The sequence below is a fragment of the Pteronotus mesoamericanus genome, unplaced genomic scaffold, assembly GCF_021234165.1.
Source record: "Pteronotus mesoamericanus isolate MK-2021 breed Mesoamerican mustached bat unplaced genomic scaffold, CSHL_Meso_final contig_78, whole genome shotgun sequence".
Taxonomy (NCBI): Eukaryota; Metazoa; Chordata; class Mammalia; order Chiroptera; family Mormoopidae; genus Pteronotus; species Pteronotus mesoamericanus.
This window is the reverse complement of record NW_026555258.1, coordinates 5,471,120-5,496,965: the sequence shown is the minus strand read 5'-3', so window position 1 is coordinate 5,496,965 and position 25,846 is coordinate 5,471,120. Positions and strand designations below refer to the sequence as shown.

The 25,846-nt window shown below is 37.8% G+C and overlaps 1 protein-coding gene and 1 pseudogene across 2 annotated transcripts in view; both read left to right on the top strand.

Moving 5' to 3' along the window:
* NUP188 (nucleoporin 188) overlaps nucleotides 1-25,846 on the top strand; it is a 50,919-nt gene that overhangs the window by 8,591 nt on the left and 16,482 nt on the right. For both annotated transcript variants that reach the window (XM_054584255.1, XM_054584256.1), the window contains exons 4-20: nucleotides 2,033-2,117; nucleotides 2,674-2,754; nucleotides 3,232-3,276; nucleotides 4,303-4,395; nucleotides 4,512-4,631; nucleotides 14,705-14,916; nucleotides 15,831-15,945; nucleotides 16,596-16,796; nucleotides 17,661-17,750; nucleotides 19,834-19,899; nucleotides 20,723-20,842; nucleotides 21,355-21,481; nucleotides 23,265-23,417; nucleotides 23,624-23,750; nucleotides 23,960-24,047; nucleotides 24,143-24,219; nucleotides 25,299-25,413. In XM_054584255.1, the coding sequence (XP_054440230.1) occupies nucleotides 2,033-2,117; nucleotides 2,674-2,754; nucleotides 3,232-3,276; nucleotides 4,303-4,395; nucleotides 4,512-4,631; nucleotides 14,705-14,916; nucleotides 15,831-15,945; nucleotides 16,596-16,796; nucleotides 17,661-17,750; nucleotides 19,834-19,899; nucleotides 20,723-20,842; nucleotides 21,355-21,481; nucleotides 23,265-23,417; nucleotides 23,624-23,750; nucleotides 23,960-24,047; nucleotides 24,143-24,219; nucleotides 25,299-25,413 (1,915 nt within the window). The remainder of the gene's footprint in view (nucleotides 1-2,032; nucleotides 2,118-2,673; nucleotides 2,755-3,231; nucleotides 3,277-4,302; nucleotides 4,396-4,511; nucleotides 4,632-14,704; nucleotides 14,917-15,830; nucleotides 15,946-16,595; nucleotides 16,797-17,660; nucleotides 17,751-19,833; nucleotides 19,900-20,722; nucleotides 20,843-21,354; nucleotides 21,482-23,264; nucleotides 23,418-23,623; nucleotides 23,751-23,959; nucleotides 24,048-24,142; nucleotides 24,220-25,298; nucleotides 25,414-25,846) is intronic.
* LOC129079219 (40S ribosomal protein S18-like) lies at nucleotides 5,716-6,203 on the top strand (annotated as a pseudogene).

Sequence of the window (25,846 nt, the reverse complement as noted above, 5' to 3'; positions counted from 1 at the left end):
ATTATCACATTTAGGTACTTTTATTATTGTTTCCATTTTACAGATGGGGAAACTGAGGCACAAAGAGGTTAAGTAACTTGCCCAAGGTCACACAGCTAGTAAGTGGTAGAACCAGGACTCAAACCTGGCAGTCTTACTCCAGTGTCTGTGTTTTTAACCATCATTTTATGTTGCCTCTTTCAGAACTTATTGTTTAACCTTATACTAGCCTTTGTGTTGTGGATTTTCTGTGAAATGTGAAAGTCTATAAAAATCCAACAACAACAACATGCTTTTAGTTCACAGAATGGACATTTAGGACATTAGTTTCTTTCCTAAGAAAAAGTTCCTTTTTTAGTAACACAGGATTTGAAGTCTGACTGACCTTTATTTATTTATTTATTTATTTAACAGCAGGCTTTACTTGAATTTAACCAAAACATATTTTTTTCTTTAATGTCTTCTTTCTGTTGTAGGATCCAATCCAGGGTACCACATTGTATTTAGTTGTCATGTCTCCTTAGGTCTTTGCTGTGACAATATCTCAGTCTTCCCTTGATTTTCATGATCTTGAATAGTTTTGAGGAGGACTGGTAAAATATTTTCTAAAATGCCCTTAATTTGGATTTGTTAGATGTTTTCTTATTACAATAGATTGAGGTTGTGGGTTTTGGGGAAGAATTCAGAGAGGTAAAGTACCATTCTTATCCCATTGTAACAGAGAATACACATTGAAAGGGTTATCCACATGAAATCACTGTTGATGTTAACCTTGCTCCCTTGGGTGAGGTATCATTTGCCAGTCTTCTCTGTAAAGTCACTTTTTTCTCTTTGTCTTCTATTTTTTTGGAAGTGAGTCACTAAATATAGCCCACTCTCAAGGTAGGGGTGTAGTGGAATTAACTTTCACCTTCTAAAGGGGGTCGTACCTATGTATATTATTTGGATTTTTTTCTGTAAGGAAGATTTGTCCCCCCTTCCCTATTTATTTAATTGTTTGTTTGTTTATATTAGTAGAAACTCCTGTGTGTATGTGTGTGTATATATATATTTTTTAAATCCTCACCTGAGGATATGTGGTATGTTTTTTGTTGATTTGAGAGAGAAAGAGTCAGAGAGGGAGAGAAAGAGAAAGAAACATCAATGTGAGAAACATCAATTGGTTGTCTTCTGTATGTGCCTTGACTGGGAATTGAACTCGCAACCTAGATACGTGCCCTGACCGGTGATCGAACCTGAAATCTTTTTTGTGTACAGGATGATGCTCCAACCAGTTGAGCCATCTGGCCAGGGCATTGTGTATATTTATTTTACATCTGTTCTAGCTTTAGCCTTTGGGAGTTTTTTCAGGTTGGCTTCTATGACCTTTTGACATGTCGCCCCCCCCCCCGCCCCCCGCTTTTGTTTCTGAGTATTTTTTTTTTTACTTTCTGACATTACGAGATGCTCCAGGCTCATCTGGACTTTTCTCCACCCCAGCTCTAGATCAACCATTTTTTTAAGGATTCCTGGTACGTTTTATTAGAGAAATGGTATTAGAAACCAAGATCTGGGTGCTGGATGTGCTCACTGTTTGTGGGGGAGGGGTTGTCATAGCTTCTAGGCCTTCTCAGTGGACAGAGCTAGATAACATATGTATGTGTGTACTAACAGACCTGGTTTTAAATTTCACCTCAACTTTTCATTAGCTGTGGGATTTTTGGTAAGTTATTTTCTAAGTGTTGGTAATTCCATTTGTAAAATGGGGATAGTAATATTTACCTTTCAGGATAGTTGCAAAGATCAAAATTACTTAATGTAACTCTTATTTATAAATAATATTGTTATAACTATTGTTTGTAACAGACATATACTATATTTATTACCTAGGCATTAGTAGTTCTGTGTTATGAAGTCTGTAGAAATGAACTTGTGTGTGTGTGTGTGTGTGTGTGTGTATTTTGTAGTCACCTAAAAGGCAATAAAAGGTCTGTAGTAAAAATATTTTTATTTTTATTTTAAATCCTCAGAAGGTCATTGTGAATGAGGAAATGATTCATTGTTCTTTTCATAGTCCAAATTCAGCTGAAAAAGTGAAAGCTAATAAAGATGTAGTTTCACCACTGAAGGAACTGGGTTTAAGAATCAGCAAGTTTTTGGTGAGTAAAAATTAGCACTGGCTCAGTTTATTACCTGGAATGTGAAATGTGCCTGCTTTTATTGTTAGTGATTGCTAGTGAAAATTCAGTTTATTTCAGTTTTGGAGATTCAATTGAGCATATTGTATTTCAAGAATACCCAGATTGCAATACTTTAAGAGCCACAAATAAATTGCCTGACCTGTTTACTACATATCATAGGGTTTTCTTCAGCATATATGTGGTGTTCTTTAAATTGACTAATGATTTAAATATGTAATTGTTTCCTTTTCATTTTGGAAACCTAGATCATGTCCGCTGCTGTATTAATGTTCTTGATGAATAAGCACAGTTGTTTCTGGCATGGTATATTTATTATGTAAACTATGTCAGTGACTTGCTCCTGTTTTTTCCTATTTGGGTTAAAATTGTTATGTTGTATGAAGTCTTTTAAAATATTTTTGTTTACTCAAGTTCTCTGTCCATTCCAGAGGATAAATCTTTAGAATGCTTTGCCTCCTATGTGTGGTTTCTGAGCTGAGGTGGCTGTGTCTCACTTATGATCTCTGTATTTCAGGGTCTTGATGAAGAACAGAGTGTGCAGTTACTCCATTGTTACCTTCAAGAGGATTACAGAGGTACTCGGGACTCAATAAAGGTTTGTGGTTATGTCCAGCTCCCTTCTCTTGCCTTAATCCTTGTTGGTTTTGGATAATTAGGGTTTGGTTCCAGTTCCTTGTTAACAGAGTTAGGTGATCAGATAAAGCAGCTTTCAGGAAAAACGTTCTCAAGGCCTAAAAAACATATGCTTAAGCTGAGGTCTGTCCTCAGACTTGGAGATGGGGAGAGGTCAGAGACTGACACCTTTATCACAGAGTATCAGGATATCAGGGCTGAAATGGACCTTCGACTACATCTAGCCTGTCCAATTCCTCATTTTATATAGGAGAAAATTGAGGCCAGAGGAGGAGGGCAAGAATTTGAGCACAGACTTAGATATACTTAGGTAAAAAATGTTTGAAGAAATAAATGGGCAGTTATAGTCTTGAAGGGTGAGGTGAGGATGTTTACCTTTTTCTTTGTGAATTGAGTTTTGCTAACAAGATGGCTTCCTGACTTTTCTTTTTTGCTTCAGACGGTACTGCAAGATGAGAGGCAGAGTCAGGCCTTAATCTTGAAGGTCAGTAGTAGTCATCATTTCTATTCTTTGATTTAAAATTGGGTGATGGTTTCTTGACCTTGTTCTCTTGAGCATTGCTGGCTTTTGTGTCTTTTGGGCAGGGCGGGGGGTTAAGCGTTGAGGTCTTAATGAAGAAGCTTATTAACTTGTGAAACAAGAGGTGATTTCCTTTTTTTAGAAAAAAAGGTTTTGTTTATTTACTTTTATTTTTTTCCCAAAGATTTTTATTTATTTATTTATTTTTAGAGAAAGGGAGGGCAAAAGGGAGAAAAACATCAGTGTGTGAGAGAAACATTCATTGGTCGCCTCTCCCCTGCCCCTAACTGGGGACCTGGCCCACAACCCGAGCATGTGCCCTGACTGGGAATAGAACCAGTGACCTTTTGGATTGCAGGTTGGCGCTCAATCCACTGAGCCACACCAATCAGGGCAAGAGGTTTTTATCCATTGGGACCAGTTGAGTTCTTTTCCTGAAGGAGATTCTTCAGTCATTGGGGATGAGAACTGGTTCATGGATTTTTTTTTCCTCTAAATTTAAATGCAACAGGGCTAATTTGTGTATCTTTATCTCCCCTCACCTCACAAAAGCAACCGTCTCACCTGGGATCTCATTTTAAATTGGAATTTGACCATGGCTTCTGAAGGAGTTTCTTATTGGATATTTAATTAAAACTAAGTACATTAGTTATAAGGAATTAGGACATATACCAGTGGTGTTTTTATATTTACTTCCATGTATTTGGCTGTCAGTTTATATTGTGTGTTACTTGAATGCTCTAACAACTAGGAACACTTGTTTATATTATTAAATAATTGCTTTTATCTTGCATGACTTTACCTGTATCCCAGTTTATGAAGGTCTTTTGCTTTCTTTTGGCCTACCACTATGTTTCCATTTCTGTGATTGATTATACAAATTGAACTTTTCCGTTTACATCTTTACGTCATTTCTTTATCAGTAAATTTATAATTGAGTATCCTGTGCAACAGTGAGTAACTGATTTTGAATCTTTGGCTTATTCCCAGATTGCAGATTATTACTATGAAGAAAGAACATACATTCTTCGTTGTGTCTTACACCTTCTCACTTATTTCCAAGATGAAAGACATCCATATAGGGTAAGCCCATTTAGTCCTCTTGGTTCTTGTTACCCTGTAAAATTCAACTCTTAAATCATTTTGTTATTCATATTTATTCACTTGAATATTTACCTGTTTTGGATTATTTTTTTAAGGTTGAATATGCAGACTGTGTTGATAAATTGGAGAAGGAATTAGTTACAAAATATAGACAGCAGTTTGAAGAGCTTTATAAAACTGAAGCACCAACATGGGAGACACATGGCAACCTCATGGTATGTGATTAATGAGCCCTTGTCTAATTCTTAGGAGAATTACATACCCTTTCTTATAGAGCTCCAAGTTAAATTATTTATTCATTTATTAACTTAAAACATTTATAGATTATCATTCTTCAGAACACTTTAAACATGTTATTTGGATCAAAACATTTATGACTTTAACTACTGGTACTTAATTCTGGACCTTCTCCCTAGGCTTTGTCTATCCAGTTAATTTACTTTCTGTTCTTATCTAAAATATTCTCTTAGTGGTAAATGGAACTCTAAGCCCAAGATTTTATCTTCTTTATTATCATTATTTATTTAGGTGTGACACTAGTCTGGTTGTTTTATCCTAAATCTAAAACAAATTTCATTTATAGATTAATATTATATTATTATAACCTTTTGTTTTGAAAATACGTGTTTATTAAAACAATTCAACCAAAACACAGACAGTAGCTAGTTAAAGTATTTATTAGAAGAAAAGGGCCCATTTGCAAGAGCAACCAAAGCATAATTAAGCTTATACCACAATCCAAAATCTAAATGAAGACAACTTTAAAATTCTGTAAAGGGTATAAAAGAAATCATAACCAAATGGAAAGATGCCACATTCTTGAATATAAAGACGCGACACCATAAAAATGCCAGTACCTATTTAGTGCAGTCCCAGAAAAAATACTAACAAATGTTTATTTTGCTTTTTATTTTGGAACTGGACAAGCCGATTCTAAAAATCATGTGAAACATAAGTAAGAATAGCCAGGAAATTTTTGAAAAGGGAAAATAATGAAGGAAAATTAGTCTTATTAGATAATAAGACTGCAGTAACTTTAAAGCATGGCATCACCACATGAATAAATAGACTGTTGATAGAACATGATAGAAAGTTTAGCCATAGACCAAAATACTGATGGGGAATTAGTGTACAATAAAGAAAGACAGCATTTCAAATCAGTGGGGAAATGTTGGCTCATTCAATAAATGATCCTGGGACTACTAGGCAGCCTTTGGAAGAGAAACTGTGTCTCTATCTCATACCTTCTATCAAAAGAAAATCAGCTCTTCCACAGGAGGCCTACACGCTGCTACAGCCATGTCTCTAGTGATTCCTGAGAAGTTCTAGCACATTTTGCGAGTACTCAACACCAATATTGATGGGCAATGGGAAATAGCCTTTGCCATCACTGCAATTAAGGGTGTGGGGCTCATGTGGTATTGAGGAAAGCAGACATCGACCTCACCAAGAGAGCAGGAGAACGCAGAGAGGATGAGGTGGAACGGATGATTACCATTATGCAGAACCCGCGCCGATACAAGATTCCAGACTGGTTCTTGAACAGACAGAATGATGCGAAAGATGGGAAGTACAGCCAGGTCCTGGCCAATGGTCTGGACAACAAGCTTCGTGAAGACCTGGAGCAGCTGAAGAAAATATGGGCCCACAGAGGGCTGCGCCACTTCTGGGGTCTTTGTGTTTGAGGCCAGCAAACCAAGACCACAGGCCACCGGGGTCGCACTGTGGGTGTGTCCAAGAAGAAATAAATCTGTAGGCTTTGTCTGTTAATAAATAGTTCATACACCTGTGGGGGGGGGGGCGGAAAGAAAATCAAATAGATTAATAATTTAAATTTAAAAATTCAACTATAAAGGTACTAGAAGAAAACATGGGAGGTAGCTTTGTGTATTTTTTTTTTTTTTGAGTGGAGAAGACTAAAATAAAACTCAGAAGCCATAAAATTAAAAAATGGTAAACTCAGCAATGTCAAATCAAAACCTTTTGCAAGACAAAAACCCAAAAATAATGCTATAAACAAAGACAAAAGATAAACTTCATGTCGGAAAGGGTTCTTGAAATAGAAAGAATTATAAATCATTATGTAAAACCCAATAAGTAAACAGGGAAAAGTATTGAACATATTCACATGCCAACACTCTTGTCTAAGGGATAGGAAAGGTTACCCACTCATATATTACTCTGTAAATTGTTATTTTTTTTTAACGGAAAACATGAGAGTATCTAAAAATTGAAAAGCACATATTATCTGTTGTATTCTGAGTATCCTATAAATACCTTCATACTTCTGTGTAATGACTTGTATAAATGACAGATCGTGGTATTCCCTGCAACCCCCAGCTGCATTCAGGTATAATTACTAATGTAGCAAATAAAATTCATTCATTTTAAGTGTATAGTGTGAGTTTTGGCGATTATATAGTTATATGCAGTAACCGCATGCATGATCAATATGTCGAACATTTCCATCTTCCCAGAAAGTTCGCTCTCAATCTATTACTCCCTAGCCCCAAGCAACCACTTACATGCTTTCTGTCACTGTAGTTATTATTACTTTTATTTTGGTTTGTTTTTTTTCTTTTTTTACAAGCCAGAATTTATTTCGAAAGTTACAGAGGTAGAAGTGAGCTGTGGAAGAAGTGACCCAGTTGGATTCCATGGGCTCAGGAAACAGTTAAAGACGCTAAGCTCCTTTCTCCTTGGAGCTTAGGAGAAAGGAAGCAAGGATATACGCGCCTGGGAGAAGGGAGAGGGGTTTAGGCAAGCTTGAGATTGCACACTGAGGAAAGAGAGAATGGGGAAAGGCACCTGTGCTATTGTTTTTTAAATTATAATAAGATATACATAACCTAAGATTTACCATTCTAACCATTTATAAGTGTAATTATTACTATAATTTTACCTATTCTAGAATTTCACATAAATAGAACCATACAGTGTGTAGTCTTCTGTGTGTGGCTTTTCTCACTTAGCATAGTGTTTTTGTGATTCAGCCATGTTATGTAACAGTACTTTGTTCCTATTTGTGGTTGAACAATATTGCATTGTATGGGTATACTGCATTTTGTTTAGCCATTCATCAGTTGGGTTGCTTCTATGTTTGGCTATTATGAATAATGTTCTGTGAACATTAACATACAGTTCTTTGTGTGCATATAGGGTTTTATTTCTCTTGGATAAATATATACCTGAGAGTTAAGATTGTTGGGTCATTCTGGAAGGGTATATTTTTATCTTTATAAGGTGCTGGCAATCTTTTTTTTGTGTGGGCTGTACCACTTTTCATTTCTGCCAGAATTTATAAGAATTCTTTCTGTTTCATGTCCTCACCAACACTTAACATGGTCACCATTTAAAATTTTAGACATTCTAATAGGTGTGTAGTGGTATCTCATTGTGTGTTTCCCTGATGACTAGTGATGTTGAGCATCTTTTCACATGCTTATTTGTTTATATCTTCTTTGGTGAAGTGTTTATTCAAATCTTTGATCCATTTATTTTTATTAGGATATTTATCTTATTGCTAAATTTTAAGAGTTCTCTGTTCTGGAAACCATTTGACAGAGAGGTGTTTTGGGTTTTTTTCCTCACCTTAACTGTATCTAAGAGCCAAAATTTAAAAATTTGACAATGTCTGTTTTATCAGTTTGTTGTATTATGACTCTTCCCTTTTGGGCCTTGTTTAAGAGATCTTTGTCTAACCCAATCTCACAAAGATTTTGTTTTCTTCTAGAAGTTTTATTATTTTAGCTCTTTTATTTAGATTTATAATTAATTCTTAGTTAATTATTGTGCATAGTATAAGGTAAGGAACAAGAATCATTTTTATCTTATACAGGTATCTTCTTCCAGTACCATTTAATGAAAAGACTGTCTTTTCCTGTTGAATTATCTTGGCACCTTTGAATAAAATCTATTGAACATGTAAGCATGGACCTATCTCTGGTCCACTGTCTTTATGCCAAAATCTCACTGTCTTGATTATTATAGCTTTATAGTAAGTCTTTTTTAAGATATTTATTTTTTATTTTTAAAAGATTTTATTTATTTTTGGAGAGAGGGGAGGGGAGGGAGAGAGAAGAAAAGAAATATCAATGTGCGGTTGCCTCTTGAGCGCCCCCTACTGGGGACATGGCCTGCAACACAAGCCTGTGCTCTGACTGAGAATCAATCCAGAGACCCTTTGGTTTGCAGACCAGCCCTCATTCCACTGAGCCACACCAGCAACAGCGCTATGTAGCAAGACTTAAAATCAGGTAGTGTCTCTTTCAACCCTGTTCTTTTTCAAAGAGTCCTGGCTATTATTCTAGGTTCTTCGCTTCTCCATATCAACTTTAGAGTCAGCTTGTCTTTTCCATAAATAAATAAATACTCGCTAGAATTTTGGTTAGAATTTTATTGAATCTGTAGATCAATTAGGGGAGAATTGCCATCTTAATAATGTTATTAAGTCTTCCAGTCCATGAACCTCTAGTATATCCTTCCATGTATGTATCTTTTTAATTTTCCTAAATAAGGTTTTGCTTTCAGTGTTCAAGTAGTATACATCTTCCACTAAATTCAGTCTTAAATATTTATTTTATTATTTGATGCTATTGTAAATATTTTTTTAAAAAATATTTATTTATTTTCAAAGAGAGGGAAAGGGAGGGAGAAGGAGAGGGGGAGAAACATCGATGTGCAAGAGAAACATCAATCAGTTGCCTTTCGCACGCCCCGAGCTGGGGACCTGGCCCTGACGCCAGGTATGTGCCCTGACTGGGAATTGAACTGGCAGCCTTTTGTCTTGTGGGATGATGCTCAACCCTGTGAGCCACACTGGTCAGGGCTGTAAATACATATTTGTAAAAATTATTTTTCAATTGTTCATTGTTAGTATTTAGAAATACAATTGATTTCTGTATATTGATCTTATAGCTTGTGACCTTGATACATTCCTTTATTCTAAAAGGATTATCTATAGATGATAATGTCATCTGTAAATAAGGACAGTTTGACTTTACAAACTGCATCTTTTAATTCTTTTACTTGTGGTATTATCTGATTAGGACCTCCAGTCGAGTGTTGCATAGAAGTGGAAAGAATATTGACATTATTACCTTGCTCTTCATCTTAGGTAGAAAGCATTCAGTCTTTTACCATTATGTTGTTGTAAATTACTTTTATAATTATCCTTTATCAAATGAGGAAATACTCTTCTGGTTTTTAGTTTGCAGTTTTTAGTTTTTGTTAGGAGTGAGTGTTAAATTCTGTCCATTTTCTTTTGCATCCATTGAAATGATCTTATAGTTTTTCTCTTTTACTCTGTTAATATAGAGAAATATATGGAGTTTTGAGAGGTCAAACCAATCTTGAATTCCTACAATAAACTGCACTTAGTCATGATATATTTTGCTTTTTATATATTGTTGGATTTGACTTGTTAACATTTTGTTAAGGAATTTTGTGCCTACGTTCATGGAGGATATTTGTATGTAGTTTTCCTGTAATGTCTTTGTCTGATTTTGGTATTAGGATAATATATTGGCCATATAAAATAAGTTGGGAAATATTTATTTTACTCCATATTCTGAAAGAATTTGTATAATATTGGTATTATTTCATTCTTATATGTGTGATGGAATTTACCAGTGAAGTCATCTTAGCCTATAGTTTTCTTTGTGGGAAAGTTTTAAATTCTGGGTTCCGTTTTCTGTAGTTGATACATAGCTATTCAAGTTTCCTGTTCTTCTTGGGTCAGTTTTGGTAATTTGTGTTTTTAAAGGGAATTGTCCATTTCATCTAAGTAGTGGAATTTACTTGTATAAAGTTGTTAATACTTTATTCTTCTTTTATTCTCTGTAGGATCTGTAGTGATACCTCATGACTCATTTCTGATAATGGTAGCTTTGTCATCCGTTTTCTCTGTTGGTTGTCCATTTTATATTTTATTGATCGCTGCATTATTTTGCTTTATTCACTTTTGATTTAGTTTGTTCTTTTTCTTATTTTTTATGGTATAAACTTAGATAACAGATCATAGGTCTTCTAAAATAAATAACTATATTGCATTAAGCATTGCTTTTAGCTTCAGTTCACAAATTTTTAAAAAATTATATTTTATTGTTTATGTTCTTATAGTTGTACCCCTTTGCCCCCTCTACTCAGCACCCTCCCTACTCCCTTAGGCAATCCCCACACCATTGTTCATGTCCATGGGTCATGTGTATAAGTTCTTTGGCGACTCCATTGCCTATACTGTACTTTATATCCCCATGGCTATTCCATAACTACCTGTTTGTACTTCTTAATTCCCTCAACTCTTTACCCATTTCCCCATAACCCCCTCCCATCTGGCAACCATCAAAACAGTCTCCGTGTCCTTGATTTTGTCTCTGTTCTTGTTTGCATAGTTTTTTTAGATTCAATTGTTGTATATATTTATTGCCATTTTATTGGTCATAGTTTTGATCTTTTTCTTAATAAGTCCCTTTAACATTTCATATAATAATGGTTTGGTGATGATGAACTCCTTTAGCTTTTTTATGACTTTGAATATTTTTTGCCAATTCCTTCTAGCCCGCAGTTTCTTTTGCGAAATCAGCTGACAGTCTTATGGGAACTGTCCTGTAGGTAACTAACTTCTTTTCTCCTGCTGCTTTTAAGATTCTTTCTTTATTTTTAACCTTTTGGCATTTGAATTATGATGTGTCTTGGAGTGGGCTTCTTTGCATCCATCTTGTTTGGGACTCTCTGTGCTTCCTGGACTTACATGTCTATTTCCTTCACCAAAGTAGGGAAGTTTTCTTTCATTTTTTCAAACAGATTTCCATTTTCTTGCTTTCTCTTCTTTTGGCACCCCTATGATGTAAATGCTGGAATGCCTGAAGTTGCCCCAGAGGCTGCTTACACTATTCTCATTTTGTGGATTCTTTTTTCTTCCTGTTCTGATTGCTTGTTTTTTGCTTCCTTATGTTCCAAATCATTGATTAGATTCTCGACTTCATCCACTCTGCTGTTGTTTCCCTGTAAATTGTTCTTTATTTTAATTAGTGTATCCTTCATTTCTGATTGGATCTTTTTTATGCTGCTGAGGTCCTCACTAAGTTCCTTGAGCATCCTTATAACCAGTGTTTCTAACTCTGCATCTGATAGATTGCTTATCTCCATTTTATTTAGTTTTTTTCCTGCAGTTTTGATCTGTTCTTTCATTTGGGCCATGTTTTTTTTGTATCCTCATTTTGGCAGCCTCCCTTTGTTTGTTTCTATGTAGTAGGTAGAGCTGCTATGACTCCGTGTCTTGATAGTGTGGCCTAATGTAGGTAGGTGTCCTGTAGGGTCCAGTGACATAGCCTCCCCTATCACTCAAGCTGGGTACTTTGAGGTGCACCCTTTGTATGTGCTGAGTACATGCTCCTCTTGTAGTTGAGCCTTGATTGCTGTTGGCAGGTCAATGGGAGGGATTTACCCAGGCCAGTCAGTTTCAAAGACTTGCTGTGCCCACTTAACACCAATCTCTACCCTCCATGGAGGATCAACTGTGCAGGAACAAGGAAGTGATGCTCCAGCGTGGTCTGTAGCTGTCCAGTGGTGCACAGGTTCTGGGGGTTTCTCAGGTGATGCAGGTGAAGGTCAGCTCCCACCCGTGTTTCGCCTGGGGCCACCCTGCCTGAGCTACAAAACAATCTGAGTTGCCTGCTACTTATGCTGGGCTTGGAGATTCCCAGACAGATCAAGCTGTGAATCTAGGCTGGTTGTTGGTAGTGCCAGGCAGGGGCCACTTAGCAAGAGATATGGGGGGCTGGGGGCTCCCTAAGGTGAGCTGTTGCTTGTTTGAGAGGATTTAGGAAGTTGTAAAGCATGAGCCAAGAGCAGCCATTCATATGGAAAAGCAGCTTGTCTGAGCCCCTGAGTTGGGTGGGACAGTCTCTGGGGATCTCCAGAGCAGGGCAAACAGTGTTAGCCAGGTTGATGGAATTTCAGATATGGCACCGGCAGGCCAGCTCTGTAGCTCTGCTGGGATAGGGTTCAGAAAAGGAACAGTGACCTTTGCCCACTTTTCTGTCTGAGTGAAAGCTGTCCCCCAGCTATCATCTGAATGCCAGACACTTGTAATTTCTCCCTGTTTGCCACTGGTGCCTGTCAAGCTGCTACCCCAGTGCTGGAGCTTAAAGGGAGTGAGTCTGAGTAAGTCCATGTGTGGGTTCTTTAAGAGGAACTGCTTGGGACTTTAGCAGTTTCTTCTCACCGATTCAATGCTCACTGGTTTTTGTAGCCAGAAGTTGTGGGAACTTATCTTCCAGGCACTGGAACCCTGGCCTGGGGAGCCTGGTGTGGGTCTGGGTCTGGGACTGGTATGGGTCTGGGACTCCATGCTCCCAAGTTATCCCTCCCGAATTTTTATCCACCACATGTAGATGTGGGACCAGCCCATTCTACATCTCCGCCCCTCCTACCGACCTGGATGGATGTACTTTCTCTAATTCTGTAGTTGTCAGACTTCCATTCAACTTGATTTCTGACAGTTCTGAGTGATGGTTGTTCTGTATTTTAGTTGTAATTTTGATATGGTTGTCTGAGGAGGCGAGCCGTGTTTACCTATGCCTCCATCTTTAGTCCACAAATTTGGATGTTTTATGTTCATTATCATTCAGTTCAAAATAGTTTCTAATTTCCCTCTTGATTTTTCTTTGATCCTTGTATTATTTAGAAGTGTGTTGTTTAATTTCCAAACTTTGGATTTTTTTTAGTTATCTGATTGTTACTGATTTTTAATTTGATTCCTTTATAATCAAAGAACATAATCTATATTATTGCTGTGTTTTAAATTTACTATCCCATGGTGTATGGTTCACCACCTGATCTATCTTTGTGAATTTACCATGTACACATGAAAAGAATGTGTATTTGGCAGTAGTTGGGTGTGGTGGTCCCTTACCTAAATATCAGTCAGTTCAAGATTGTTTAGATCTCCTGTGTCTTTGCTGGTTTTTGTGTAGTTGTGTCAGTCATACAGTATTCATCTTAATAGCAAAAGATTGCTAATAATCTAAATGTCCTTACAAGTGGGCTGGTTAAAATAAATTATGGTATTTCCATCCAGTGGAGTAATATGTAATATTTATTAAAAATAATAATGGGACAGGTTGATAGATTACTATGCAGCTCTAAAATGGAATGAAAAATCAGGGAATTCTTAATACATTGTTAGAGCAAATAATCTGTAAGCAACATTGTTAAGTGAATAAATAGGGTACAGAATAGTTTATGTAATATATTATTTGGTTTAGAGATTGAGGGAAGGAGGAAAGGATGGATGAATGGATAAATAGGCAGACAGACTAGAATGAATGGGTTTAAGTGTATGGCATATTACTGGAAGGAGAGACAGAAACCTCTAATAGTGGTTGCCTCTGGGGAGAGATTTGGATGACCAATAGGAAGCAGGGAGGGAAACTTTTTTTTACCCTATTCTTATACATTAGTTTCCCCTTATCTGTGGTTCTGCTTTCTGCAGTTCCAGTTATACCCATAGTCAACCATGGTCCAAAAATATTAAATGGAAAATTCCAGAAATAAACAATTCATAAGTTTTAAATCACATGCTATTCCAAGTAGTGTGATGTGAAGTCTTGAGCTGTTCTACTCGGTCCCACCAGAAAGTGAATCATCCTTTTGTCCAGGTAGCCACTCAGTAGCCTCGGTTATCAGGCAGCCATCACGATATTACAGTGCTTGTGTTCAAATAACCCTTACTTTAAATAATTATACCACATTCACATTATTTTTATTTTTATTTTTTAAAAATATTTTATTTAATTATTTTTAGAGAGAAGGGAAGGGAGGGAGAAAGAGGGAGAGAAACATCAATGTGTGATTGCTTCCTGTGCACCCCCAACTGGGGACCCGGCCTGCAACCCAGGCATGTGCCCTGGCTGGTAATCGAACCAGCGACCTTTTGGTTTGCAGGCTGGCACTCAGTCCACTGAGCCACACCGGCTAGGGCCACATTATTTTTATTAGTGTATTGTTATAATTGTTCTGTTTTAGTGCTAGTTATTGTTAATCTCTTGCTGTACCTAATTTATAAATTAAACTTTATCATAGGTTATGTATGTAAAGGAAAATACGTAGTACATATAGGGTTCAGTATCATCCACGGTTTTAGGCATCCACGGAGGGTCTTGGAATGTATTCTTTGCAGGTAAGGTGGACTACTACACACTAGTAAAAATAACTTTAAAAATTTAAATACATTTTTAAATCTGATTTTATTTTTCTCCCATTTTTTTCTTCATTGGTTGTGAAGACTGAACGCCAGGTGTCTCGCTGGTTTGTCCAGTGCCTTCGGGAACAGTCCATGCTGCTAGAAATTATTTTCCTTTATTATGCATATTTTGAAATGGCACCAAGTGACCTATTGGTATTAACTAAGATGTTTAAAGAACAAGGATTCGGTAGTAGGCAGACCAACAGGCACCTGGTGGATGAAACCATGGATCCTTTTGTGGATCGGATTGGGTAAGTCTGAATGAACTGAGGTCGTAGAATTTGTACAGTGTTCTGTTATATTATGTTGATGTTATAGACCCGTGAATGGGTGAGGGGAGACGTACTTTTCAGTCAATGGGTCTGGAAATAGATGGGTGTGCTGGCATGTTCCAGGTCATATAGGGAGTGAAATCTGGGATTGAGAGGACATCTTCTTTCAAAATAAGTGTTGCATTCCATTCTGTTCTTTACTCGCTCATCTAAGAGTTTCATCCATTCATTCAACAAAGTATTTGTTGAGCCCCTATTGCAGGCCAGGCACTGTGCAGTCACTAAGACTGTGATAAATAAGGCAAATTCGTTCCCTGACCTATTTGAGATCAGTTTATGAACTTTGAATTTTATGGCAATGGATATATTTACATTTTGAGTCCTGTTCTCTCTTTGGACAAAGATACATACTTTAGCAGTAAGACAGGTAATCAGGGTCAGATGTAATCGGTGGCTGTAGAAGCCTTCAGGACTTGATCTGTGCTTTGGTAGGCACAAGCCACATGTGACTGTCGCTGGTCAAGCCCTGGTCAAGCCCTGGCCAAATGGCTCAGTTGGAGCATCTTCCTGTACACCAAAAAGTTGTGGGTTCGATTACTGGTCAGGGCACATACCTAAGTTGCAAGTTTGATGCTTGGTCTGGGCAAGCATGGAAGTGTCTCCCTGCCCCCCCACGCCCTGTCCCAATTCTGTCTCTCTAAAATCAATAAACATATCCTCAGGTGAGAATGAGATGTGCTGGAAGTTTAAAATACATACTGGATTTAGAATCCTTAGTGTGAAAAAGGATGTAAAGTAACTCAATGATAATTTTTTTAAATACGAGTGTCTTACATTTCGCCTGTTTTCCAGTGCGGCTAGAGTAGTACCCATGACACTGTTCTCCTTTCCAGCTACTTCAGTGCCCTTATCCTGGTGGAAGGCATGGATATTGAGTCCTTGCACAAGTGCGCCTTGGATGACAGAAGAGAACTGCACCAGTTTGCCCAGGGTGGGCCTATTTGTCAGGTGAATGTGGAGCAGCCTCTCTTCTTTTTTCAGACCTTTTATAGTTAGTAATATGTTTTTAACGGCGCAACTATACTGTTGCATAACATTTTTCTTGTTGTGGAATTTGAGGTTCTACATTGTTACAAAGTTAATTGGATCTGGGAGAAACCTCAGATTTGTAGGTTGTCTGCACAGAGGTGAGAGTAGAAACTGGGATAATGAGTTTAGTCACTCAGGGAGAGGATATGAGGACAGAAGCAGCCCAGGGACAGAACTTTGGGGGATGCCTGTATTTATGGAGCCTGTGAAGGAAGAAGAAAGGGGAACTTTAAGATGGCATGGTTAGAAAGATAGAAAATGGGGAGTGAGCAGAGAAAGTTCAAGAAGGATCAGGGGAAATTTTCTGGGGTCTCCATTTAAACATGTATTTTATAACCTTGAATTAAGATTACTTAAAATCAGAAGGAAAAATAAAAAGTGTGGATAGAGGGAAGAGTAGTTGAAGGGTTTATTAGTGAGTGGCTGGGGGTTTGGGAAGAGTAAACTTCCACAGTGGGAGAGGGGGGCCACTGTGGATGAATGGAAGACTTGAAGCATGATGAAGGGTCTTGTAGAGAAGTCCTGATCCTTTCTGTTTAGTGACACAAACGTTTTCTTTTTCTCATCAGGATATGGACCGTCTGATGTTGACCTTTGGGGACATTCCGCATCATGCCCCAGTGCTTCTGGCCTGGGCTCTCCTCCGCCACACCTTGAATCCGGAAGAGACAAGCAGTGTTGTCCGGAAAATTGGTGGCACAGCCATCCAGCTGAACGTATTTCAGTACTTGACCCGACTGCTCCGCTCACTGGCCAGTGGAGGAAATGATGTGAGGCTCAGGCTTTTGGTGTTGAGCGTGAGAATGGGCAAAGAGCAGAGAAGAAGCTCATTACTGAATCATGATAATAGTAGTAATAGTAATAGTGATGTGGATAATGATAGTAATGTTATAACTGACCTTTATAGACACTATACTCAGTGCTTCGTTTATATTACCTTATTTCATTCTTGTATCACTTCTTTGCAGTATGGATTATCGCCCTTTTTTTTGCATTAGGAAATTGAGATTCAGGGAGATGAAATTTGCTCATAGGAACAATAATTGCCACTTAGTGGTGGATATGTTTGAGCCCACTATCTATGCTTGATTCTTTGCCAGTATGTATCTCCTAGAAGGTAATGTATTGCCTGGAGAAATCTTTTTGGAGTGCTTACTCATTCAGCTGTAACAGGATGAACTAGAAATTCTCTTGCGTTTTGTGTTTGGGACTTAATTTGAATGGCACAGTTTAGTCAGGTTGTTTTGACATACTGAAATGAAACCTCAGCCAACAGGCCCCACTTGTTGGCACTGGTTGATTTATCTTAATGACAGTTCAGACAGCTGCATAGTTCATATTAGCACATAGAGATTCTCTTCTTTTTCTAGGCTGGATGTGGTTTTCTTATTAAAACTTGGGCCATTTTGAAAACGATTCCCCTTTGATTTTATTCTTATCTTGTAATATTTGTGGTTCTTACTTTTTCTTCTCCCTTTGCCTTCCTGATCTTGAGACTAAATCAGGAAAATTATGAAGCCTTGGATTCCCTTCCCATTTATTCACAGTGACTGTATTAATGCGATAGGGTTATACCGAATCTGGGAAAGAGTTGTGTTATTCAGAATTGTTCACTGACTCTGTTGCTATTACAGTGTACCACCAGCACTGCATGCATGTGTGTCTATGGACTCCTTTCTTTTGCCCTGACCTCACTGGAGCTGCATACACTGGGCAATCAGCAGGTCAGTGCCTGGCTTTCGTGAGGCTACCTCCACTACCCAGCTTTGCAATCAGATTTCTAAGGTACCGCTCTGGAGCTGATAAAACATACACCCATATACCTCAGGTGTAATTTGTTTATTGCTGTTTGTTTTCATTCATTGTGTTATACAAATGATACATACTAAACATACAAAAATCAGGAAGTGCTGATAAAAAGAAAAAGTGTAATCCTACCACACGGGATAACCTGTTAACATTTTCATGGATTCCCTTCCAAATATTTTCTGCACGTACATGTGAAAGCATTTTTAAATTCTTCTCTAGAAATGAAATCACAATGTAGGTACTATTTTGTAACCTTGTTTTTTTACTCGCTAGTGCATCTGTCCTAAAATCGATGAGTGCAAATATTTTTTGCGGTATTTTTTTAAATGAAATATTTCAAACTTACACCAAAGTAGACAGAATTATATAATGAACTCTCGTGATCTTATCACCATTGTCACAGCTGATCTATGCATTTTGGCCCCTCACCTCCTTGATTATTTTGAGGCAAATTCTAGACGTTATTTCATCTCACTGTGAATATTTTTAGGAAAACTTCACAATCATTATTATATCTTAAAAACAATATGTTTATCAAATTAGGATTCAGATTTCAACTTACAAATGTCATACATTTGTCATAAGTTTGTTTCTTTGAGTCAGGGTCTAAATAAATGAGATCTACACATTATTGGTTAATAAGCCTGTCAAGTTTCTTTTCGTCTGTAACTATCCTGTCCACTATAGTAGCCACAAGCCACATCATTGTCTAGATCTATTAATTCATTAGAGGTTCCATCTAATGCTATTCCATCTTTCCTTTTATGTTTAGTGGTCAGAACATTGCTATAAAAAAGAAGTTTGTTTCACAATATATACAAATAGAGAATTATTATGTACATAAGAAACTAATAAAATGTATGTCAATTATACCCCAATTTTTTTTAAAAAACAAGTTTGCTGTCATTAACTATTTGGTACTTTGCTTCTTTTCCTGTATTTCTCAGTTTTCCCTATCGTTCTCCAAAGTTGTTAGTGAGGATTTAAAATTTTTTACATATCATTGTGAACTCATGATTTTAGTTTATTATCTTTGTTTTAATTTAATCCATTGTAGTTACTATTCTTATGCTCAGATTGCCCCATCTTTGGCCTGTAGGAGCTTTTTTAGATTAGCTCCTGAACCTCTGTAACGCTTCCCTCACATTTTTTGATAACTCTGTTGCATTCTGGTATGGCAAACTGCTGCAAGGTTATCTTACACAATACTTGCTCCATGCCTGGAATCTGCCATTTCTCCAAGTCCTGGTTCCTTTCAGTGAGAGATGGTGTTTGAGGAGTTTTTTATAACTAAGTCATTGTATTCATTTTTAATAATTAGGAACTTTCAGAAATTGATGAAGCTGATGAAAATTTTTTATCATTGGAGAGAAGAAAATTGGTGTTAATTGAAAGACTCAATTTCCAAAGCACTGGCAGCTTAGAACAAGTTTTTCATCCTTTGCCACATTTGGACCCTACTATACCCCTGGAGAACTGGCATTGGCGTACTGGTGTTGCAAGAGTCCTAGTAGTTGGATTTTTTTTTAAAAAATCATTTTGTAAGACTTTATTAGATTCTCAGTGTGTGCCTAGTTCTGTGCTAGATGCTGAGGATAAAAAAATTTTAAAGGCATTATTCTTGTCCTCTAGAACAGTTTAGCTGATCCTAGTAATAGCTCACATTTAGCTGGCATTTGAAAATGTACAGTTCACTTCCCCATCTGCACATTATTGCATTTAATATGGTAATACTGTGAAGCAAATAATATTGTCACCATTTTACAGGTAAAGAATTTGAAATTCAGAGAGTTTAGTTTGCCTCACATCGTGTAACAGATATAATACACACCCTGGATGGGACTGTATTGTTACTTTTTAAACCCAGAGTTCTTTTTGACATACTACATGAGGTATCATTGGTGTTTTTATTTCAACAGAATAAAGTTAAAAAAAAAAAAAAAAAAAAGGCTGGTTCAACTAGGGGAAATAAGCCATTTTTTCCCCCTCCCTCAACAGGATGTAATCGACGCAGCATGTGAGGTCTTGGCAGACCCTTCTCTTCCAGAACTATTCTGGGGAACAGTAAGTATGCCAGAGGGAGTCGTGCTATTGTATTTTCTGTAGCAAAAGAATTTATCAAGCACTTACTTTGTGAAAGATCTTTTACTAAACATTTTATATCCATTTTCTTATTTAATCTTTGCAGTAAATAAAAAATCTATAAAGTAGATAATATTGCCAACACCATTTTGCTTATGGGGAAAGGTGGTGCTCAGCGATGTGAAGTGACTTGTCCAAGTGACTTGTCCAAGGTCACCTGCATAGACAGGCAGCCAGGATCAGGATCCAGCTCTGACTTGATTCTGTAGTCCACAGTATTAACCAGTGTGTCATCTATTCTACCTGTTAAGTCTTTTTTCACATTGGGAATTTCAAGCACCAGTATTGCTCTAACTTTTTTTTTTTTTTTTTGGAGTATTTTTCTGAGTTTATTTGAGACAAATGAAGACATATGCTAAGGAACATGATCTCAAATGCTCCCATTGCTATAACTCTTGAAGGTACTGTTGGAGGTTGTAATCCCAATGAGATGTCAGAGTATATGTTAACTGGTTGGGTGTGTTTTACTTATTGAACACATGTCACGCAAAGGTGAACAATGTTGTCTTCCTATAGAGAGGATGGCTGGAAGAGGTCATTGGAGGCAGTAGCAGTCCTTTTTTAGGTCCTAATCAAATCATTTGTCAATAGTCTTTTTCAGTGGAAATATGAAGTCTTAAATTACTGGGGAGCCCGCCTAAAGGAAAGGATTAATTTTAGATTTTCTCATGATTGCTGGGCAGTTTGGGGATATGTTAATTTGTAAATAATGTGAAGGTTAGTGATTTCTCCCTTTCCACGATAGGAGCCAACCTCTGGTCTTGGGATCATTCTGGACAGTGTATGTGGAATGTTTCCCCATCTCCTCTCCCCACTCCTTCAATTGCTGCGAGCCCTCGTGTCGGGGAAGTCTACTGCCAAAAAGGTGGGTGGTTCAGTTGGATGCCTGAAGAGAGTGGGGGATAGTTTTTAGGAATCTTTTTTGCTTACCACACTGGAATCCCACTACCATGGTAAGAATTAGTCTGATGTTTAATGAAAATGCCAAAGGTAGTACCTCAGTTCTATAAAATTAAATGAAAATGTTTCCATTATGTACCTACAGTAGGTAATGTCAAAATACGACAAAATATAAAGTTCCTTAATGTCAAATTGGAAGAGAAGAATAGAGATAAGAAAGAAATAATTAATAAAGCCAGGTGGTGTATAGTAAATGCCATTTTGTGTAGTAAAGACCATAATGTTCAAGAAAGGCAACTATTTGGGGCGGGGGGGGGTCGTGGCTGGAGTTAAGTATTAAAGAATGGTGAAGATTTGAGAGTCTGCATATGCACAGTCTGGCTGAAAGAGCAGAATGGCAGGTGTGGGACCCTTTAGCATAAAGGTGAAAATCCCCTAGGTAAATGCATGCCTGGGTTTTTTTCTGCATGTTGGCAGGTGTATAGTTTCTTGGATAAGATGTCTTTCTACAATGAGCTCTATAAGCACAAGCCCCACGATGTGATCTCCCATGAAGATGGAACGCTGTGGCGGAGGCAAACGCCTAAACTCCTTTACCCGCTTGGTAAGACAAATAAGGAGACCTTGGTTCAGTAGCCTCTTGTCCACTGATTTCTGTTTAGATTTCATCTCTTTAGACCTCAGTTCTTTTTTAATTATTCAATGCAAGCTGCCTTTAAAGCAGTTCTCTTCTCTCTGCTGTTGTTGATTTGTTGATAAATTATTAGTTTCTTGCTTTTTTACATCATTAGATTGCTTTATTTTAAAACATAATTCCTATTCACTGTAACAAGGGAAACAATGCACAGGTACATTGTAGAAAGTTTCTCTCTCTCTCCAGGCCTGTCTCCTTTAGAGAATCAATATTAAAAGTTTGTTTGTCCTTTTACACGTTTCTGTATACTTGCACAAATTCATTCTAGAAGCTGATCTTACTACACATGGATCTGATTCATTCTTTTTAGTAACTACAAAGTTATTGTTGATATTCTATTATTTTTTACCTTTTTCCATCTAAAGGACATTAAGGCTGTGTCAGTTTTTTGCCACTACAAACAATGCTACACTTGGTACATATACCTTTCTATATTGGTGGTTTTATTTTTAGTACATAGGATCCCCAAAGTGGGATTGTTGGGTAAAAGGGTATACGCAATAAAAATTTTAAGTGCATGTCCACCGACATATGAACTAAACAAAATGCGTGAGAGAGAGAGAGAGAGAGAGAGAGAGAGAGAGAGAGAGAGAGAGTGTGTGTGTGTGTGTGTGTGTGTGTGTGTGTGTGTGGTGGAATATTATTCAGCCTTAGAAGGGGAATTCTGACACATGCTATAACATGAGTGAATCTAGAAGACATACTAAGTGAATAGGACAGTCACAAAAGGACAAATATTACATGATTCCACTCATATAAGGTACTTCGAGAAGTCAAATTCATTGAGACAAAGGAGAATGGTGAGTAAAGAGCCGAGGGATGGAGGAATAGGGAATTACTAGGTAATGGGGACAATTTCAGTTTTGCAAGATGAGAAAGGTTCTGGAGACAGACACTAGTGATGGTTGTACACAACGTGAGTGTACTTACTGCCGCTGGGCTGCACCCTTAAAATGGTTAAAATGGTAAGTTTTATGTAATGTATATTTTACCACAATTTTATTTAAAAGTAGATAGTGTCAAATTGTAGGAAAAAAGTTGTAGCAATTTGTTTTCATACTGGAGTAAGAGTGACCAGTTAAAACTTGTAAGCTTATGTATAGTCCAGGTGCTCAAGGAGCAAAATATAGAAGAAACAGCCTTGCTCTTCTAACCACGTTACTACTACTGACTTACCCAGTGACCAGCAGTCCCAGAAGGTGGTCTTCCCATAGTCACCATGTGAATGGAATATCACTCTCTGCCCTCACCTGTTTTCAGACACATGGAAAGACTCACTTCCCCAAATTAAAAAAGAGGGCTCTTTTTGTTTTGGGATTTTTAAAAAAGACTTCATTATTAGAGAGAGGTAAAGGGGGAGAGAAAAAGGGAGAGAAACAAATATTGATGGGTTGCCTCTCTCGCACACCCTCAACTAGGGACTAAACCTGCAACACAGGCATGTGCCCTGACTGGGATTTGAACTGGTGATCTTTTGCTTTGCAGAATGACACCCAACCAATTGAGTCACACTAGTTAGGACTTGGCGTTTTTTTGTTTTTTGCTTTTTAATGGAAAAGGTTGTGGCAATGTTAGATATTAGGATTAGAGTCTGTGTATCTCTGTGTGATTAAATATTGGTGTCTGGTATAGGAGTCACACACCTTGTTGTGTCCTCAGATATTAGACTAATTTCTCTTCCTCCCTTCCTTAGGTGGTCAGACCAATCTTCGCATACCTCAGGGCACTGTGGGCCAAGTAATGCTAGACGACAGGGCTTACTTGGTACGCTGGGAATATTCGTATAGCAGCTGGACTCTCTTTACCTGTGAGATTGAAATGCTGCTTCATGTTGTTTCCACTGCAGGTGAGGACAACTTTGGGAGACAATACTATGGGGAAGAAAAATGGACATTCTTAGAGGATTTGGAGGATATAACAGAGAATTTCAAAATAAAATTCAGAAGCATCCAGGTTATAATTAGTGTAACTTGTTTATCTGGGTGTCAGAGACTATTCAGTGATCTTAAAGGAATTGTTTTCCATGAGGTCACAGACTTCCTTTCCCCTTAGATGTGATTCAGCACTGCCAGCGGGTCAAACCCATCATCGATCTGGTCCATAAGGTCATCAGTACAGATCTGTCGATAGCAGACTGTCTCCTGCCCATCACGTCTCGCATTTACATGCTGCTACAGCGGTGAGTGTCTGGTCACAACACCCATGGGGTTCGAGTCCACACACATTCATTTGTGGGAATCCCTGGTGTAAGCCCTCCAGCTGAGGGCTGTTCTTTTTCAATGTCCCTGCTGAGAGGAGGGACTTGGGAAAAGAGAACTGGAAAATATTTGTGATGGAACAAATCGCACTATTCATTTTACTGAGTATAGTGCACTGTTCTCCACCCAGGTTAACGACAGTGATCTCCCCGCCTGTGGATGTCATTGCTTCTTGTGTCAATTGTTTGACCGTTTTGGCTGCCCGGAACCCAGCAAAGGTGAAACACTAAGTCTTCAGAACAACCCCAAAATGTTGCGCTTTGGTGTATACCTGAGGACACAGGGACATTTGACTCTTCTTTTCCTTTCTCAGGTTTGGACTGATCTTCGTCACACAGGCTTTTTACCATTCGTGGCCCACCAGGTCTCCAACATGAGTCAGATGATTAGGTGAGCCAGGTCTTAGGGTTGGCAGAGTATACATATTCCCTGGGAGCACTGTGGACATTTCAGTTTTGTTATTTTCAAAGAAGCTTCTCTGTGCCTGATAAAATTAACTTTTTACCCTAGAGAATCCAGAGGTGTCTGGATCCAGAGACTTGATTTCCTTTTTTTAAGCTAGAATCATTCTGTATTTTCCCGTATTGTGTGACTACTCCAGCTCTCCTGATAGACCAGTTATTAAAGCACAGATCCATCTTACTACCTGCACATTCTCTTCTTGCTCCCTCTCTTGCTCACATAAGACAATGATGCTTTCCAGATGTTTATTTGATTTTTCATTTTAAACCTGTTGAGGTTATATATTGGGTTGGCCAAAAAATCTGTATGATTTTTTTCCCCTAAAATAAAAGACACTTTCCATTTTCACCAATAGCTTTATTGATTTGGGTATTTTGAAAATGTCGGTTCTCTCCCACATGGTATAACATTGATTGTTCTCAATGTTGTGATTTGATCACTGTCAAGTTCAGCTGGTCTACCTCACTGTGGAGCATTGTCCGTCAATGAATCTTTAGCATGAAACTTCATGAACCACTTTTGACATGTTTGATCTGTCACAGCAGCTTCTCCATACACTGCAGAAATCTTTTTTTGTGTGTTTCAGTTATGTTTTTACCTTTTTTGAAATAATAAAGCATAATATGCTGAAAATGTTGTGTATTTTCTTCCATCTTCAATATTAAAATGGTTACACAAAAATTCACCAATTTTGATAAGGTTTTCTTTTTAATGCATGCTGATGCTAACAAAATTTTTTTGAATGAAATTAAAAGACAACTAAGCACTACTATAACCATCTTCCAGAAAAAAACCAAATGAACTTTTTGGCCAATCCAATATCAATAAAACATGTTCTTAATGTTTACCCTGCGTATAAAACTGCCTAAATTTAATTAATTCCTTCACAAACCTTTCCTATTTTATACCCAAGCCATCTAACAATAATAAAAATGTTCTGTGATTAGTTTCTTGCAACCTTGAAATCAACCCATTTTTTTTCCCTCTGCCTCTCTGTCTTTCCCCAGTGCGGAGGGAATGAATGCTGGAGGGTATGGAACACTCTTGATGAATTGTGAACAGCCCCAGGGCGAGTATGGGGTCACTATTGCTTTTCTGCGGTTGATCACCACTCTTGTCAAGGTAAAATCTGGTCAGATAGAATCACCTGGAATAGTTTTCCTGCCCCCTGCTACTGGTGTCATCTTGTCCGCAGGCAGAATGGTTCTCCTGAAGTTACGATGATAGTCTAAGGGGGAACCCCCCAAAAATGGGAGTTATCTTCTGGAGGGTAGGCTCCTCGTAGGCTTCCCCTGCTAGGTGACCGTTCTAGCAACCCATCTGTATCAGTGTACCAGCTGGCGTTGTTGTGAGAGGCTGCGTTCAGCTTCAGTGAATTTTTTTGAAGACTTTGAACGAATTTCCCCGTTTCATGATGGGTGATTTACAAGTGTACCTGTCCACACTGCGCTGACTATTCAGCAGTTTTTGACCAAAAATGGCACAATCCCCATGCCCCACCCTCCCTATTCACCCAATCTTGTCCCAATTCACCTTTTTTATTTCCCTGGATGAA